This window comes from Eschscholzia californica, unplaced genomic scaffold, assembly GCF_041429995.1.
Source record: "Eschscholzia californica isolate CP2 unplaced genomic scaffold, dmEscCali1.0.p SCAF_1, whole genome shotgun sequence".
Classification (NCBI taxonomy): domain Eukaryota; kingdom Viridiplantae; phylum Streptophyta; class Magnoliopsida; order Ranunculales; family Papaveraceae; genus Eschscholzia; species Eschscholzia californica.
The window spans coordinates 18,621,326-18,640,247 of NW_028238198.1; the positions used below are offsets into that span (position 1 = coordinate 18,621,326).

At 35.6% G+C, this 18,922-nt stretch overlaps 3 protein-coding genes across 6 annotated transcripts; 1 reads left to right on the forward strand and 2 right to left on the reverse strand.

Annotated features, from left to right (window-relative positions):
• Positions 1-276: 276 nt before the first annotated feature.
• Positions 277-5,970, reverse strand: LOC147564839 (serine/threonine-protein kinase SAPK10). Of its 2 annotated transcripts, XM_086650447.1 has the most exons (9): positions 5,682-5,961; positions 5,359-5,600; positions 4,874-5,050; positions 4,687-4,740; positions 4,498-4,590; positions 4,112-4,204; positions 3,295-3,399; positions 3,110-3,208; positions 277-2,486 (listed from the first exon to the last, which is right to left on the reverse strand). In XM_086650447.1, exons 2-9 carry the CDS (start codon positions 5,533-5,535, stop codon positions 2,196-2,198), a joined length of 1,089 nt encoding a protein of 362 aa, XP_086506573.1. In that variant the 5' UTR covers positions 5,536-5,600; positions 5,682-5,961; the 3' UTR covers positions 277-2,195. The 2 variants fall into 2 exon arrangements, with proteins under 2 accessions (XP_086506573.1, XP_086506578.1); XM_086650452.1 differs by having other exon boundaries at positions 5,359-5,970.
• RTNLB13 (Reticulan like protein B13) lies at positions 657-1,836 on the forward strand. Of its 2 annotated transcripts, none has more exons than XM_086650460.1 (4): positions 657-795; positions 878-1,079; positions 1,185-1,396; positions 1,490-1,836. In XM_086650460.1, the coding sequence occupies exons 1-4, from the start codon at positions 747-749 to the stop codon at positions 1,690-1,692; spliced, it is 666 nt and encodes a 221-aa protein (XP_086506586.1). In that variant the 5' UTR covers positions 657-746; the 3' UTR covers positions 1,693-1,836. The 2 variants fall into 2 exon arrangements, with proteins under 2 accessions (XP_086506586.1, XP_086506593.1); XM_086650467.1 differs by having other exon boundaries at positions 683-795; positions 884-1,079.
• Positions 5,971-8,127: 2,157 nt separating the features above from the next.
• Positions 8,128-14,724, reverse strand: MAPKKK5 (mitogen-activated protein kinase kinase kinase 5). Of its 2 annotated transcripts, none has more exons than XM_086650480.1 (11): positions 13,744-14,724; positions 12,469-13,134; positions 12,117-12,204; positions 11,722-11,784; positions 11,473-11,636; positions 10,493-10,568; positions 9,969-10,028; positions 9,761-9,886; positions 9,044-9,250; positions 8,850-8,953; positions 8,128-8,761 (listed from the first exon to the last, which is right to left on the reverse strand). In XM_086650480.1, exons 1-11 carry the CDS (start codon positions 14,307-14,309, stop codon positions 8,530-8,532), a joined length of 2,352 nt encoding a protein of 783 aa, XP_086506606.1. In that variant the 5' UTR covers positions 14,310-14,724; the 3' UTR covers positions 8,128-8,529. The 2 variants fall into 2 exon arrangements, with proteins under 2 accessions (XP_086506606.1, XP_086506614.1); XM_086650488.1 differs by having other exon boundaries at positions 8,128-8,717; positions 13,744-14,675.
• Between the last annotated feature and the right edge of the window lie 4,198 nt (positions 14,725-18,922).

Consider the following 18,922-nt stretch of genomic DNA (forward strand, 5'->3'; position numbering starts at 1 on the left):
GCTGGTCGCGAATTTATTGTTTACCTTCAAGTGCCAGGTCCGAGGGGTTACAGATTTTACAACAGTTAATTAAGCCAAAATCCAGGTTTGAAGTACTTTAGTTAAAAATACAAGTTATATTTATTTTTGCCAAAAACTCAAAATTTGTAATTTTTTTTTTTGTCAAAAACTCAACTAATTGTATTTTGTTTTGTTAAAAACTTAATATTTTTTGCAAAAACAGTTGCAACGTGTCACAAAACTGTTGCAAATTAACAAAATACCTAGAGATGAAGATAAAAAAAAGATTGACTTATCATTTTTCATTCCAAAACAAAAATTTATAGACAATTTTGTTCTTTTATAAATATATCAGACCAATTCAACCAAACGGTCCTTTCAACAAAAAAAAATAAAAATTCAACCAAACGGTGGGGATTGATTTCCCCATCAATTGCAGTAGAAAAGTCGATTTTTTTCATCTCATTTTCAAACGCACCAAACGGACCTTAAACTGAGAGAGAACAGAACACAGGCACGCTTATGTGTCCAACCACCTAATCTGACACATTTATAGCACGCCACGTGTCTTCCTGCTACTTCCACGTAATCTAAACTTATAGCAACGTGTAAGATCAACATCATGAGAAAACAAGGAACCAGAAAGCAACTTCAAAGAAGAACAAGAAGAAACACCATTTCAATTTTACATAATTATACTTCTTTCCTGATTTTAAACTTATCATCATCATCATCAGTCTATTTCAATGTCTGATTCAACTCCAGAATCTACTAATCCTACACCACCACCCACAGGTATACTTTCTATCTCTAAACCACCCACTTCCTCTCTCTATCTCTATCTCTAGGTTTTAATCAATGATGTTATGTTAATTAGTTGCAGAGAATAATGATCTTGGAAGAGATATCATACTATGGAGGAAGAAGAAACTGAGTTTGGCAATACTAGCAGCAGGAACAGCTACATGGGTAGCACTCCAACTATATCAATTCAACTTCCTCACTCTTATTTCTTGGGTATCCATGGCTGTTGTAATTTTGGTGTTCCTATGGGGAAACTTACTCAAGCTCTTCAACAAGTATACAACTCAATTTCCTTCTATTTCTAATTAATTACTAACACAGTAAACAAACACAAGAAGAGTGAAAAAATTTCTAAATGGTTTTCCTGTTTTTGGTTCCAGGGAGGCAGCTAGTGTGTCAGATTTTCAAATTCCAGAGAAATTTGTATCAGAAACAGCAAATCTATTGAGAAGGTATGGAGAAGAAGGGGTGAGATGGTTGTTTCATGTGGGTGCAGAGAGGGAATGTCTAGGGTTTCTTCAAGCTGTTGGTTCTCTTTGGCTCCTTTCCTTAGTGGGTAGCTGTTTTGACTTTGTTTCACTCCTCTACATAGGTAAACTAGTCTACTTTTTCTCTCTTTAGATCTCTCTCTAGACTAGAACTCTCTAGGTTGCTGACTAACTCAAACTCTGTTATGATAATGAAGGTGTTCTAATGGGGATGACAGTTCCAATAATATATGTGAAGTATGAAGGACAGATAAAGAGGTGCATGGACAAAATGAAGGATCAAGGAAGAAGATTGTATTCCATGGTAGATGAGAAGCTACTAAATAAACTAAAACACAAATTTGGCTCTATAATCAATCAAGAAAAGGAGCAAGATCTCAAAAAGAAGAAACCAGAGTAGTTTTACTGCAGTGAGACAAATCAGATTTTAGTGTTACTGAACTAGCTTTACATTATCCATGTATGTAATTATTCAGAGTTTATTTTAACAGTGTACTTCATCTATCTTAATTAATGGAGGTCTTGGAACATAACTTTCAGCTAATCCTTCTATGAAATGAATGTTAAAATAGTTATATGCTTTTCGATACAACTATGTCGGTTCCCTCATATAACTGGATCATTTTCAGAAGAGTTCATAATATGATATACAAGCAAACACATTTTTTTGTGCATAATCAAATACCTAATATACAAATATGAAGAGTCCAACAATGGCCATACAACAGCAAGGGTACTGAAGCAAATTCATACCTGTGTCTGTAGAATTCTGAAGCCCTACAAAACAGTAACCTAGATATCCACATACAGACATTATGTACTATAAACATATCACACTAGAACAGGTAACAGGAAGAAGATTGGCATCAGTCTAGCAGTTGGAATACTGACTTACTTGAATCATCACATTGCATAGACGATCTCCCCGCTACTGTCTATGTCGAGTTCAGGGTCGGATTCTAAATCTTCCATATCATCGTCGATATCAAGACTACCTGTTAAATACTGATTAAGACCACGGGTTCCTGCCGCGGGTATGGTGGCTTCCGCTATGATACTCATGATTTCATCTATGCTTTGCATCGGTTGATCAGGCTCTTCAAACTGAGGATTCATTGTGTTGTCATCCATAAGATCAGCTGGGAGGTTCTTCAGAAACCATTCATGATTTTTTATCTCTGGAATTGTTATTCTCTGTAACGAGCAATCATTATCAAACCAGTGGCACTTGTTAGATAAAGAAGAAATATGGAGTTACTGTTATACTTGACGAATTTAAATTAACATAAGATCATTCTAAACACAGAAATCCAAAATGAAAATATCCTTCAACTCTTGTCTCTTTATCTGTCTAAAGCCACAGTTTACTTAGTTTTGTTTAGTTATCTCATTTTACGGGACCTTTTGGACTTTCACCATTCGGGAGCTCTAACTTGAACTACCAAACTCTATCAGCAACGCGGTTTACCTAATGAGAAATTTGTTCTAAATCATGCAGTACCCGCAAAGCAAAACGGTGATAAGAAATTTGAATCAGCTCTATCAGCATTGCAGTTTATTACCTAATGAGAAACTTGATCTAAATCAGGTGGTACCCGCAAAGCAAAATGGTGATATGAAATTTGAACCGTATGCTATTTTAGAAAGCATCTCATCCTTGGAAGAAAAAACTCAGAATAAGAAAACAACTTCTAGTTTCACACTAATACCGTCAGCAGATGCAGGCTAATTATGCTTGACAAGATCAAATATCCATAACTCATAGTCAGGAGCAGTTAAATCACTTATGAGAATTAGGAATAAAGATAAATGCTTACTGTTGAAGGGTTTGCAACAAAAATCCTTGAGATCAGGTGTTGGCATTCAGGAGAAATGTGAACATAGTCCGGAATTGAATATTGAACACTCAAAATCCGCTGCATCATAACAACAATTTCCGAAGTCAATTAATTGATAGACTGGCATATCTTTACAATAAGGGATCTTACCACAGTCCACAAACCTGTATTGTCTTACGGAAATTTTTTGGCTCATCGGGATCCTCAAAGGGGTATGCACCAACCAGCATCACATACAAGGTCACTCCACATGACCACACATCCGCAATCTAAAATCAAAGTGAAAACATAGAGGCAACATGTAAGTCTTTTGAAACTGAGCTGCAAGGCTTTTTATGTTCTTTGATGATCTGGGAAGTGGGAGCCTAAAATGCATAAATGAGACAATACACGAATTATAGTATTAAACCTACTCTCTTACTGAAGTGGGAGCCTAAAATGCATAAATGAGACAATACACGAATTATAGTATTAAACCTACTCTTTTATTGAACATTTGTTACTTGAGTAAGAAAGCACTCTTATCAATGCGCAAATCCTCAGATTCTGTTCTGTTGTTTGATTAATTTCATAACGCATTCATCAGATTAAAATTAAAGAGACATAGAGCACGGAACTCGAACTTTTGGTGGCATTTTGAAGTCTGACCCAACTACCCGAGATCCGAGTACTTCTACATATCTACCCTCCACCTCAAACACGAAGGGCCTAAAGTCTAAACTCCGCACCTTTGGAGCTTCAAGCCTTTCAACACTCTAACATGTTTCTTTCTCTTCACTAACCGACTTCGATTACTATCAAATAGTATATACCAAGACTTCTACTTATACTGACATATTATATCTTTTATGAGAGACATGGTGTAATCTGGATAGTGAACACATAAAGAAAAAAGTAGTCCTCAAATTTCACACGGATGGTCATATACGAAACCTCAATCATCAGCAATTGGTCCAAATCATGGGTTATGGATTCACTGACCTTTCCATCATACTCCTTCTTGAGTAATACCTCTGGAGCAATGTATGCTGGAGTTCCAACAGTCGACTTGGGTTGTGAATGTAACACTGATGACTGGTAAAAGCAGCAAAGTTAGAAATTTGCAAAATGACTTCGTAAAATATATAGTAAACAAAGACAAGAATGACATCCATTTTCAACCAGTCATACTTTCCATTAGGATGGCGTATGCCCACTAAATTAGGGATTTAAAAAAAATACATGTTTATAACAAACAAATATCAGTTTGCACATTGAAACAATAAGTTACTCGTAACTTCAACTTTTACTGTTTCTGTCTGGAGAGTAAAAATACACCCGAGTACACAGAAGAACAGAAAGAAGGAAAAAAGAAAGACCGAGAATACCTTTGAGTACCCAAAATCACATATCTTCAAACGAGGTGCAGGGCTTCCGTCCAATAGTGTGTTCTCCAACTTCAAGTCACGGTGACAAACTTGCTTCATAACAAAACATGACAAAACAAACCGTATTAGTCACCCAGTTCGTTCCTAATGTAATCTAACCATTATCACTAAAAAGACTTTTTCAAATACCATTGAGTGACAATAGCTAACTCCTGAAATAAGTTGTTGGAAGAAGAAACGGGCCTGCAGCAAAAAAAAAATGGATATAAAAACTTCAAGGGACCCAAAAGGGTAAGAAAGAAGGAGAACCGAAGAATAATAGAAAAAAGGCAATTGCAATATGTGAGGAAAGAAAATGATAGACCAGATTAACAACCTCATCTTCGCTGAAACGACCAGCATTGCAAATACGCTCGAAAAGCTCCCCACCAGATGCATATTCCATCACAATTGCTAAGTGGGTTGGTGTCAAAATGACCTCCTTGAACCTAACAATGTTCGGATGCCTTAATGACCTATGGTTAATTATCTCTCTTTGTACATTTTCATCTATCTGTGAGACAATTTCACATGAGAACAAATTAATTAGTATCTACATCTAATCTACTAGTTGTTTATTCCACCAAGCAATTCATAATTTACTAACTAATCGGCTAAAAAAAATTCCATTTTCAAGTAAGGACTCAGTTTCTAAACTCCACTCCACAAAGAAGCCAAAAACCACAAATTGGACAAAACCAAAAAGAAATTTATAATTCTGAATCAAATTCTATCAATTTTGTCTAATTTTTCAGTAATAGATATCACATAAAAAAAAGAGTTACAAACTAAAATGAATTCTAATTTTTCAGTAGAACTGACCTTTTCCCCTCTTTCAATATACTTCACTGCGACAAGTTCTTTCGTTTGTTTATCTCTCATCAACCTAGCAACACCAAAATTACCAGAACCAATATCTTTAACAAGTTCATATCGATCACTATCGTGCATTATCGGCAAATCCATTCCTGGACCGACGGTCATGGCAGCTCGATCCATCAATATTCAAACTATCTTCTTCTTCTTACTCTCCTCAAAAGATGAAACTGTTTCACATTACAAAACTAAAAAAAGAAAACCCTAATAATCACAATCGAATCCAGAAAAGAAAAAGAAACGTGGCAAAAGATTGATCATCATAACACCTGTTAGTTGAAGAAATAGACGGATAAGAAGCTCAAGTCCGTGAAGTTTCAATCTTTTTTTCTAGGGTTTTTTTTGTACTCCATAGAGAGAGAGAGGAAATAAATAGTTGGAGGAAAGAAAGGGGTAAAGAGCTCGTGAACTGCTTTTACTTCTCTCTCTCTATCTCTCTCTAAAAACAGAAGATAATAAAGGAAGCGAGTAGAGAGAGAGAAACAAGAAATACTGTTTTTGATCGGCCGATCAACGGATCAGTTACTGAGAACCGTTTTGTTTTGAAGGAAAGGGGTTAATTCCCAAATAGCCACATAACATGACTAAATTGCTAATTGGCCCTCAATTTTGTCCAGTGTTCTTATGTGACTTCTTTTTCTCATTATCTCGTTATCGTAATTTATGTCGTTAACATGGCAGATCATTCTTTAAACTCTTGTTATTTTCCCCTTGCCATATGTTCACGCCACTTTTATTTTAGGGTTAATTCCGTTTTGGCCCCCGATTTGTGACCAACTGGCCGTTTTGGCCCCGAATTGTGTCCGGCAGTTCGTTTTGGCCCCAAAAAATTTCTAAATGGCCCCAAATTTTTTCAACCTCCCAATTCTACCCCCATGGCATTTCTGTAATTATTTTTTTTTCTTTTTCTTTGTCCACCTCATCTAACCATTACCACATCACTCTGTCCACCTCACCCTTCTTCTCCGGCGAAAAGTTGCCGGCCGGAATAAAAAATTCCGGCCGGCCACTTTACCAAAAAAAAAAAAAATCTTCATCTTCTTCATTTCTCTCTCTTCTTCATCTCTTTTTTTTCTCTCTCTTCTTCTTCTTTCTTTACCTCTCTCTCTCTAACCCTTCTCTCTCTCTCTATAATCCAGTGAGGTGGACAGAGTGATGTGGTAATGGTTAGATGAGGTGGACAAAGAAAAATAATTACAGAAATGCCATGGGGGTAGAATTGGGAGGTTGAAAAAATTTGGGGCCATTTAGGAATTTTTTGGGGCCATTTAGGAATTTTTTGGGGCCAAAACGAACTGCCGGACACAATTCGGGGCCAAAACGGCCAGTTGGTCACAAATCGGGGGCCAAAACGGAATTAACCCTTTATTTTATGGTTCTGACTTTTGATGGACGGTTGCAGGTAATGATTTATGTGTTTTTTCTTTGCACAACTCCCCTCATCCGAGCTTAATCGTATACTCCTTTTCCCGCATCTAGCTTAACACTCGCGCCAAAATTTTTACTCCCGTTTCCTAATAAAACCCAGTTGCTTAGGAAGTTAGGAAACATTCATCTTCGTCTTCGATGAAACCTACAATCATTTATCTTGCTAAAGAAAGTCATTTACAATTGTGTTGGTAACAACTAACAAGTTGTAATTTGCAACAAAAAGAACAAGTTGTAATATTCCAAAGATAAATAAGAATAACACTTATAAAGTGAAAACAACTAAAAAAAAAAAGTCAAAAACTTCTAAAATGGCAAAAATCAGTTGGAAACTCAACCAAACTGTTCAGGTGAAACTGGAACACTAAACATACCTTTTATAATATTGAAGAACGACTCGGCTATCTCGGTTACCGGTGAAAATTAAGGGTAAGAAAACAAGAAAATTTCATTGGGGACAAAATTGTAATAGGAAATATTGAGTTCTATCAATTTTTTAGGATAATGCACAACTTCTTTTTCCTCTGACCACCGCCTCCGACTTCTACCGCCACCATTTTTCTCCTCTCCTTATCTCCCTCTCTATCTCTCTGTTAAATCTCTCTCACCTTCTCTCTTTGCTATCTCTTCCTCTCCCTATAAAATAGTGATAGGCTGGGGAGCTGAGCTTTGTTGTTGGGGAAACATTGTGGATGGAGACACATGCACATTAGGAAAGGGAGATGGTACTTTTAGTTTATTACTTGAAAGACCTTAAATGTTATAAAGATAAAATTTGAAACTTGAAATTTCAAAGGACTCAGACTGAAATACATTAAGAAATAAGAAAAAAAAAATATAATAAATGAGTATATAATTAACAAGAAATGAGTTATTGTTCAACAAAAAAAAATGAAATGAGTTATTAAATTAGTTGCGTCCTAACTACAATATATAAAAAAAACCAATTACAATACACAAATTCGTTCGAAAGGAGGATTATGCTATTGTTCTTTCTAATCCTTCCATATATCAATATTTAATTTTAAATTAAAAAAATAGCTCCTAAAACCAATTTTTTTTTTTTTTTTTGATGAAATAAAACCAATTTGGTATAGGGAGCCATAGTGCCATACTACCAAACACTGATTTTGTACTAAAGAGTCAGCTCCCTTTACCAAACACCTATAAAATTTCGACTCTTTGTACCCTAACTATTCCGACAAGGGGTTCTCAAAGAGGAGAGAGGAGAGAGATTTAGCAGAGAGGAGAATTTAGCAGTTCAAACACATAAGCTAAGAGAATATATAAGGGAAAAAAATGAAACTCAGCATCATCAAGTTCCTCATGTACATGAATACAAAAAGGTATATTTCACTTTATCCAACAGCAAAACTCACTACTACTAGTAAACTAATTTTATCTACAAACCCATCTCTACTCTCATCACTTCCTTTTTGATGTCTATCTATCTATATAAATTATATATTGGGCGAGAGAGAGAGATAGAGACATATTGTCTTTCAATAAATGTGGAACCCCATTTCATCGTCGAAGTTATAAATCAATGAAAAACAACAAACTGATTTCAATCCCCAACTGCAGAGCTGATTTCTCACTAAAGACTTGCCCATCAATCACTTAAAATCCCCAGATAATTCCGAGGTTCAGATGTGTTTAGGTAAGCCGTGGAGGTATTGGAAGCCGGTCTTATATATGATCAACTCCGTTCGTGAAAGACATGAAACTTCTATTTGGAGAGAACGGTGAACTTGGATGAGTGAAAGGACGGGCATTTCCATAACCCAAATTTATACTACTTAGATCACTACCGGAACGTGGAGGCGATAAACTAGCAAGAGTCTCAAGAGTAGAACGGGGAGAAAGACGAGCTGTTGCTGTGGAGTCGGAAGGTTCAAGATGAGAATGTTGACCAGTATCACTGGAGAAAACAATAACATTGCATAAAGCCCAGAACAACTAGGGTTTTCTCTGAACTAGGGTTCCAATGTAGAAGACAAGAAACTTACCCATTACTAAATGGCAACTGCCCTTTATTTGTGATCTGCCTGCCTGGAGAGAGAAGCAAATCGACTTTATATTTCGGCATTTCTCTTGCACTATGTGCCATATCCTGTAAAAGTAGGGCAAGTAAATACCATAACATAAATCATTGGAAGCATTTTTGAACGGTTAAGATAGACTAAATGAAGTTGAGACATACTATCCGCATTTCAGAAATTGCCTGAGCCACAGCTGGAATTTCTGCCTGATGGCAGGTTCTTAAAAACCGATGTTCTAATAACATGCTAGCTGTTGGCCTCTCTGCTGGATTTCTTCGGAAGCAACACTCCAAGAAATCCTTGCCCGCTGATGATAATGATTTGGGTATGGGTGGAGTTTCTCTCAAAACCTTAAACATAGCTGCCGCCTGCATTATATGAAGATAATGTAAGAGATCGAACTTCAAATACGATCAAGTTTAGTCAGTAAAACAAAAAATTGATAATCCATGTCAAAGAGAAGCCCCTTCAAAACATACTAGGATGAAACATATTTTGGGCTCAGGTGGGCGTTTGTTTTTATTTTCTGAATCTTGACTAGCCTAGATCTGACTTGTTTTCATCAGAGGCACAAATATCACTTTAGGTTATTTCAGGCAATTATGAACTCTTCTTTCAGACTTATTTTATGTCTAACTCAACTGGATCCAAATTCAATTAAAGACAACCATTCAAACGAGTCAAACACAAGAGTCAGATAAAAAGCAAACATTTTGAATTTTGACTCTAGTTAAGATCTCGAGTTACCTGTCATATCTGAATTAAAAAAAAAAACTGGTACAATATCGATGATGGAAAAAACAAATGGCATTTTTTTCTTTTTCCAGTCAGAAATTCCATATGTTTATTAATTTTGAACCTAGGAAACATGCTCTTACCCCTTCGAACTCACTCCAAGGAGGTTTTCCTTGCAGCATCTCAATAATTGTGCAACCCAAACTCCAAATATCAATAGCAAGAGCATCATCACTATTTGAGTCATTCTGCAAAACAGCTTGTATGACCTGAATGAAAAAAAGTTAATGTTTAGGTATAATAGAAATCAGTATTCAAGGATTGGTAGCAGAAGGTTTGAAGAAGAGTTACCTCTGGAGCCATCCAGTACGGACTTCCCTTCATTGAAAGATGAGCTGCATGCCCATTAAGCTGAAAAGCAGAAGAATAACAAATTTTGAAGTCAAAATATTGTAAAACCAGAAGGATTCCTTATTGTCTCTCTATTTGTTTTTTGAAATTGGATTGGGAAAGGAAAGCAAAATCGATATATACAAGGGGGATCAAGAAAGTAGTCACTCAAAAAGACAGTTTTCTCACATTACTGAATAATTAGGTTCGTTAGATTTTTATGGGTCTTAAATGATAACATCATTTGACTAACTCTGCAAGTACTACAAACAACTTCACTAAATAACTTTGGGTAGAGAAGAATTCAACAGAATAACATGCTTTATGACTACCAGCTACTGAGCCAGTCTGTTATTTCTAATTGGATAAGAGAATTAATTTTTCTACGCATAAAAAGAAAAACGTTTGAGCTTAACAACAAATATATGCTCAATAAAAGGAATGGTTAAGAAGTTCTAATTGGCCATTTTTAGTGTTCAACTCACATGCTTTGCCATCCCAAAATCAGCAAGCTTAACAACACCGTGCGCATCAACGAGCAAATTTGCACCTTTAATATCCCTACAAAACATAAGCATGAAGTCTAGTGCAATCAATATCAAAAAGTTTACTTTCCAAACAAAACAATTTGGAAAAGACTGCAAACTTACTATACAAACAGAAAAGATCTTGAACTGGACAACTGTCACTCTGTACCCTATCATTCTATCGGTGTGAATATTGCATAAACCAATTATTATATCACCATTTTCAACTTCCCCGTGATATAGTTCCATATACTTAAGTTTGGTAAGCTTAATAGCCCGAAAGCATGTAAAATACGATCCACTAGCATTAATTGTGTTATCTCCCATTTCTGTAGGTCTGCAAGTGCAATCTTTTGCATTATCTCCTCCATTATGTAAGATTATAAGTTCAGTTTCTGAAAACTAAAACCTAGTCTCCTCTTTGTTCTTGTCTCTGGAAGGTAGATTTGAGATCCAAATTTCAGTTTTATGCTCTCTTGATGTTGCATGGTTAGATCTAACATGGATTTCGGGTTCATTTTCTTCATTCTGTACTACGGTCTTGCTTCTCACTAAAACCCAAAACGATGGGATAAATGGATACAGCAATTGACAGTGTGAGACCAACAATTTTTTATTGCCACGTGGGTGATTTACAGGGAGAATGGGGTAATATTCTGCAAAAGAGATTGTACAAATCAATCCAACCAGTTGGGCTAGACAAAATATCCAACTGATCTATCAAAATTCACATAGGAGTGCAGGACGAACGGCAGCATACTGATCCATGAAACCAGCAACGGGATTGAACAATTTCGCGAACCGTGTTGTATGCACCCACGGTGTCAAAACCACGTAGTGCACACCCACAATTATCAAACCCCACTAGAGGTTCGCCCATCGACTAGACACTAAGCAAAAAAAAAATGATGCTTTCGTTGTTTCTCAGATAAGGTTACCTGTGGACAGTCTTTGTGCTATGCAAGTAAGCCAACCCAGAGAGAATATGCCGAGTGAAATTGCGAACAACTGACTCTGTCATAGCTCCACAATATTTGTTTACATATTTGTTAATCGATCCAGGATGAACATACTCTAGATATATGTAAAAGTGATCTCGAACCTGCACACAGAAACAATTAATATGAAAAAGGTACACAGACGGACAAGCTGAAAAATAATAATTAGATATTAAAGAAAATTCTCACTATTTCACTTCCATAATACTGCACAATATTGGGATGCTTTAGTCTGCTAAGAACTCTAATTTCCTGAAACCAATGGGAAGATTAGTCAATGCAATAACAAATATTGAAAGAAAAGGAAATCAATATGGCTTGTGACAGGACTTATCCACTAATTCCTAGCAAACCGTTTCAGAATCAAGCATCCGTTTCTGTTGCAGAGCAGAAACTTGTTGGGTTGAAGCAGGAACGACGTTCCCGAATCGTCTCATCCACTTGTAAAGTAGTCCTTATCTACTACTGTCTCACTTCCTATTATGTGTTTTTTGAGCATTTTTGTCGACAGTTCCACTTGATCGACATAAGCAAGCCAAATAAAACAACTCATCGCAACGTAACAAACATAGTGAATAACAAACCTGCTCCAACTGTTTTATGCATTCAGCAGATTTCGCGTCATCTGGAATTAGGTCAACTTCTTTCATTGCACACAAAGCTCCAGTTTCCCTGTTGGAGAGATCAGTCTATTATTACATTGTAATGAAGCAGAAGGCAGAAGCAACGTATAATTTTTAAGAAAACAATTTATAACTATGCTGTTTCCATGAGCACATAAAATAAACAAGCATAACAAAATATGAAAAGAAAAACTGAAACATCAGACCATGCAGGCGTAAAGTGACAACTAGAACTGACCCGAGCTTCAATATAAGCCTAGACTGTCTTTTTAAACGCAGTAATGAGAAAAGAAACAGTGGAGCAAATGCATACCTGTTCGAGGCAACATAAACACTTCCAAATGTACCACGGCCAAGAAGCTCTCCTTTTTTCCATTGACTCGTCATTGATGACATTTCAGATTTAGCTATTAGTGTTTGAGGAATGGAAGCTGTTGTTGGTGAATGTATTGGTGATGCTCCTGGAGGAAGGGGTAAAGGGTGACATGTAGCATGTCCATTACTTTCATGCCATGCAGTAGAGCTGCTATCTGAAGATAACTTGTGATGCAACGGAGATGCAGGTCGACTTGGAATTGTCAGATGATTCAGTGGACGTTTCTTCGCTCGTGGACTATGAAGTGGAGAGTGATCAGAGCTCGAAACAATTTTATCTGGTGAGTTTTGGTACGTTGAGTTGCCTGCAAGCATATCGGGCGCTGAGAATTCTGGTGCTGACCACACCTGAATCCCTCCTCCTTGATCAAATCCAAAAGGCGGATAAAAATCTCCCGTGCTCATCCTTCGAGGACTAAGTACTGGACTTGACAATCCACTATTTGGTGCACTTTTAATAGGAAAATTTGGCCAGAAGTTGCTGTTTTGAACTTCAATATCATTCGGACCCTGAAGAACTCTCTTACCTCGTTCAGTAGGAGATTTAACTCGCACTTTGTCAACATGTTCTGAACCCTTGTATGCGGTTTGGTTAGCAAATGTACTGCAACATGACAATGCTCGTATTTAATTAACATTTTATTAAATGAACAAGGAAAAAACCTTAAATTTTATACGCATCAACGCATCAGTTCATGTATCGGTGTTGAATCACTAATAATTATCAAAATAGATGCCATTAACCTGATTCCCATAAAGTATAAACATAGCTTCCATTATGAAACTAGATACAAAATTTGTCCATGAGAACAAACAAAGAAGTCTTATAGTTGCAACTAGTAACATAAACAAACTGTCTTCTAATCGAAACTACTTCAGAAAAGCAACATAAACCAGTGGCATCATGGCCTCCTCGATCAGATAGTAAGTATTTAGAATGGAAATTCCCTTCCCTGGGTTGTTCAATGGAAAAATCACATTCCCAGAAATTGAGATTTAAGCAGCAAACAAATACACAACCATCATCACAATAAAGATCAACAATTCCATGGCAAAACTCACATAGATAACCACAAAAAGTTTTAATTTTGTTATGCCTCCCAAAATCATCTCTTTCAATAAAGATGATAGTAAAAGAAAAGAAAAAAAAAAGTCAACTTTTCTCTGAACATGGAAAAAAGCAATATGAATCTGATTGAAGAATAATGATTACCTCCCAATAGCAGAAGTAGAAGTAGAAGAAACAATTCCATCCCCAATTCCAATCAACGAATCTGTTCTTTCATTCTCATCCCCATCGTCTTTTCTAGCATCTTCCTTTGGAGAAGGAAGAGGAAAATGACCAGAATTGGAACAAGACAACAACCCAGAATCTCTATGATTAAGTAAAGAAGAAGAAGAAGAATCACCGGAAGGCAATGGTAATGGCAACGGATGAGGAGTTCCAGTCAAAGAAGAAGAATGATGACGATGATGAAGATCGGAAGCATTAGCCGATGATGGAGAAGGAGATGAAACAGTCCAACTTCCTGATCGAATAAATGGATTACTACTACTACTACTAGTTTCGAATCCTACATCTAGATCTCTGAGATGACGAAGATTACGTTGACGAGTTAAACGAGGTTTAGAACGTTGATGAAATCCACGACGATCTCTGAAGAAATTACTAGTTTCTTTCAAGACATTGTTGTTGTTGTTATTTTTTTGAGGTGAATTAGAGGTTGATTTTGGAGATGAAGATGAAGATGATGATGAACTTTTCTGCCACCAAGGCATTTCAGAAAGGTTTTAAACATTGATTTCAATTATGAAACCTAGAGACGGAAGAAATCAACGTGAACCAGAACCTCCTCCTCCTCCTCCTTCTCCTTGTTCATTCAACAACCAACCAGTAGATCTTCTTCTTTAGAGAGAGAAAGTAGAGAGAGAGAGGGGGAAACGTTCGCCAAGATGACGGAGTGAAATTTGAGTACGTTCCCACGGGGTTCCTATTTCCTAATACTCGATTAAACGGTGACCGTTATATCATTTTACAGTTATTTATTATTGATAATGGATCTACTTTTGATACCCACATCTTCTATTTTAGAGACAAAGTAGGTTGTAGGCCTTGTACTCATAGGACATGTGACACCAGAAGCTCTAGCAGTTATCAAAATTGTCTCCATTTTTTACATTCAGACCAAAAATTTAGTGGATGTGGGGGTTTTGTTCTTATTCAAAACTCCACTGATTTATCTGAATGATCTGAAAACTTGATATGATTTAGCACGTCTTTATAGAGCAGACTCTAGACTTTTTGTCAAATAATGTCGGACTATTACACATAACTTTCAAGAAAGAAAGAAAAAAATATGTAAGAGTCACCATTTGTCCTTAATTTCATTAGATAGGTATTAGTTGATGAAGGCAACCAGCCGCACTAGAGTCACTTGAATGAGAAAAACAGAATCAATATATTCGCAGCTTTATAATAAAAGGAATGGCAGGATAGATGTGAGTCAAATCAATGGAAATTTTATTAGAGCGTAATTGACATCCGAGCAAAGTATTTTTCTTATAAAGCGCTATAGCTACCATCATCAAAGACAATTTAAATCTGAAAGGCTATATAAGACCCTTAAATGATAAATTTCACTTCTACTATGAACCGAACATGTGATCTTTGGATTTTTAGAATAGATGTACAATGAACTGCAAAGTAGTTGTTGGCCAAACGAAACATTGTTAACACTATGTTTATTCGGTATAATTATATTATACTTACTAAATGTGCCTTAGCCTCTATAGTGGCAAACTTTTGTGGTGATTGTAGAAACCGGATCTGTTTTCTGTCAGTTTGGGCAACCAAACGTTGTCCAAATCAAGATCAGGATGGACCATTAAATTCGTCTCGTCGAGCTCTTGAATTTAGACATAAAGTTTGTCAGAATCCGATTTCATATGAATGAGTTATCATTGATTTACTTTGGGAAAATATAGGGATAACTACAACGTGTAGTTTTATTATTAGTACCGTATTGGAAAAATAAGGAAAGTTCTACTTCCTTATATAGACTTTTCCTTATGTTACTAATAATAGATTGGTTGGGATGATGGGATGGTTGGCATGGTTTGCACCACGCAAACCACGCATCGCGCACGCGCGGCGTGGGCGAATGGGCGTTTAGGGCGCATTGGGCGCTTTAGAGGCGCCCGCACGCACTTTGCACGTACGCATCGTCGCGAGGAGCGATTGGAGCCTTGGATTTTACGATCATAAATATGATCTGACGGTCAGGATATTTGGCGCTCTTAAGATAGATCCGTTGATGATCTAACGGTGAGCGTTCAATGCGCGAGATCTTAATAGATCCGTTAAGATCTGACGGTCAACATGGCACCCGAAAACCAACAGTCAAATATGACTGTTGGGAAGCATCCACTCATCTATTGGCACCCATACGAAGTGGTGTCAATACCCTTATAAATACCATGAGAATTCAGCAAACAAATCATTAGTTCTTTGCATTTCTGAGCATTCATTTTCAAGCATTAGAGTTTAAGGATCGTTGTTCAGAAGTTCATATTACTTACCAAGTTCGTCAGACTATCATAACTAAGAGGTACCATCTTTACTTTGATAGGTAATCCGTTTTATCCTGGGAGACATACACCATTACTGTTGGTACTGATATACAGGGTGTAAATTGTCTTAAGGACAGAGGTATCCTCGACTCGGATATTTTACATTTGATTTTTCTTTTTTATAATCACTCTTTTTATCTTAATTGTTAGAAGATAACTCTTTCTCTGATTTAAGAGATAGAAAGACATACAAAAGTGGGTGTACTCTGTTTTGTTAAAAAAAAAAAACAGAAAGATTAAGAACTATTCTCTGAAAAGAGAACCAGGGAAACAACAGTGATGAAACGAGTCAATCTCAACAAAGATATCTCTTACAGTTTCATAGGCCTATTTGTATCTCTCGTTTGGACTACGATGTAATTACGGGTGGCTTCAAAAATGTATGAATAATACTATTAAAAAATTATGGACTAACTACTAAAAAAAATTATGAACTAAATCCAAAATAATAATAATTTGTTGGTACTGAAAAAAAATGTTATAGACTATATAGTGGGAGGGGAGATACATTAAATTTTCGTAGCTCTGACACATGAAAATGCCAATGAATATTTATACCAAACGTTTCCAAATTCATTTGGACTACTCTCAACAAATAAAATTCATTTGGACTAATTGGAACTTTTCAGTTTACAGTAAAGAGAACCAAATTGCAATTTCCACCAAGAATATTAGCAAAAAACCAGAGAATACCAAATGGAACCTAAAATACGCCTATTTCGAACATTTGCACCGGTTAAATACATCACTATTATGCCCCACTAAGTCTAAGCGAGTGTGAGAGTGAGACATAGTCCATTAGTCCAATTTTAATACCGCGTAGGTGTGGTCATAGTTGACAAATAAAAAGATAATATTTGAAACCCTTAATACAGTTTCATGATAATGTTAGTAGGATTCTTCCTTTAATGAGATTTTGAAATTAAGACCACAACAATATAACAGGATTTTAACATTGTAACTTTGAAAAGTTCAGAAACGTATTCTTGACATTAAATGATAAAAGAAAACGTTTTTTTAGGTAGAACTTGTCTCTTAAAGAAGTGATAAAAAATGACTCACAAACACATCATTTTCATTGCACCTCTGTCAAAGTAGATATAAAATTTTGCCAACTTTAGTTTGCATTGACTTCATCCAACATAAAAACAAAATACATTTTTATATTCAATCTTTATTATAAAGTTGTTTTCACTAAGAAAAACCTTTTATATATTTATTTTTACTTTCAAATTGTACGGAAGAATTAGATGACAAATTTTTTAAAGTAAGAATGACTTCTTTAACTAGTCGTCTTAATTCTATGCAAATGTTTTGACAAAACCAATGTTTTTTTAATTGTTGTAGGTTCGACAAAATGTATTATTAAGATATTTTATAATAGCTCTTACATCAACATGTTGATTAAACAAACTGAGATAAAATCACGATTATGTGATAAACGGATAAATACATTGAAATAATCGTGAATTTAACAAATTGACTCTTAAAATTCACTTTTTCTTTTATTTTATTTTTCAATTTTTATTTATTTTATTTTTTTTGTTTTTTAGTGATATAGTTGACAGATTAAACGTGAACTTTCCGCTTTGTCAATTACTTGTTCGACGAATTCATAAATTAATAAGCTTGTTATCACTCATATAAAATTTGTATGTACTTAAAACTTTTTTTTTCTGATCCTTAGATTTATCGCCTCCATTGAGGAATTCTATGGTTAAATTTGATTATGAATTATTCATGAAATAATAGTCCTTATAGAACGCAATATTGTTCATACAAACAGATTCATTTTAGTAATATTTCATTCTCAACCTAATATAATTCCATTAGAGCCATGAAATATCTTTCCGCCACGTTCCCTCATCGTTTAGGGCAAGAGAACCCCTAATGTAAGGTTGATTTTTTCCACAAAGAAAGTGGAAAGAAAGAATCGAAAGTAATATTTAAATAATAGTAGTTAAGTGGTGATTACTAAGCTCTTTCTTTAATTTGTCCCGAAGGGCACGAAGGTAACAAATTTCCTCGTCAAATATTGTATAGTCAAAGAGATTTGGTCCAAGACGTTTTTTTTTATAATAATTCTTTATAATTGATAATTTTCTCATATAAATTTCAATCTTATCATATGCATAAAAATGTCAAATAACAACACTCTTAGCAACAATAATCCAAATGTTGCACCAAGTAAGCATCAAATAGCACTAACTCAATTCCGTCAACCATGCTAAGTCAAATAGCTCAATAATATTAAAGTCATCGGTGGTTAGATGAGTTCATATTCTCTGACAAAAAATTAAAAAAAAAAAAATTTTAATTATCAATACACTGAGTGGGAATTTGAGCGAACTTATTATGTTGTCATAGAAGCTTATTATCAATACACTGAGTGAGACATTTGAGCGAACTTATTATGTTGTCTCTAATTATTAGATCAGAGTGCCACAATTCTTCATCAAAAAAAAAAGAGTGCCACAATTGAAGGACAAAAAGTACTCAAATATAAACTCGCCATCTATAACACAAATATGGTATTGAAAAGAAACTAACCTAACTTTCCTTACAAGAAAACACATCTTTATCTCGAAGTATAATTTGCAGTTAACAGAAGAAGGACGCTCCGCTAACCTCAAAGCCTAGGCTTTAAGGTTTAGGGTTTAGGATGGTCTACCAACTTTGCTGCATTGAACTCACCGACTTCGCTGGGTTGATCCAGGTTTTTCAGTTTTTGTTGCCTTGATCTTACACATAGATATGTGTCC

Coding starts and splice junctions, on each gene's coding strand:
- MAPKKK5 (XM_086650480.1), bottom strand. CDS start 14,309: ATGCCTTGGTGGCAGAAAAGTTCATCATCATCTTCATCTTCATCTCCA. Junction 12,205..12,468: donor GTTTATGTTGCCTCGAACAG/GTATGCATTTGC, acceptor TCTCTCCAACAG/GGAAACTGGAGCTTTGTGTG. Junction 9,251..9,760: donor CTTGGAGTGAGTTCGAAGGG/GTAAGAGCATGT, acceptor CATATAATGCAG/GCGGCAGCTATGTTTAAGGT.
- LOC147564839 (XM_086650452.1), bottom strand. CDS start 5,535: ATGGATCGAGCTGCCATGACCGTCGGTCCAGGAATGGATTTGCCGATA. Junction 3,400..4,111: donor AGAAGGAGTATGATGGAAAG/GTCAGTGAATCC, acceptor CTTTGATTTTAG/ATTGCGGATGTGTGGTCATG. Junction 2,487..3,109: donor TTGTTGCAAACCCTTCAACA/GTAAGCATTTAT, acceptor TGCTCGTTACAG/AGAATAACAATTCCAGAGAT.
- RTNLB13 (XM_086650460.1), top strand. CDS start 747: ATGTCTGATTCAACTCCAGAATCTACTAATCCTACACCACCACCCACA. Junction 1,080..1,184: donor TTACTCAAGCTCTTCAACAA/GTATACAACTCA, acceptor TTTTGGTTCCAG/GGAGGCAGCTAGTGTGTCAG. Junction 1,397..1,489: donor TGTTTCACTCCTCTACATAG/GTAAACTAGTCT, acceptor ATGATAATGAAG/GTGTTCTAATGGGGATGACA.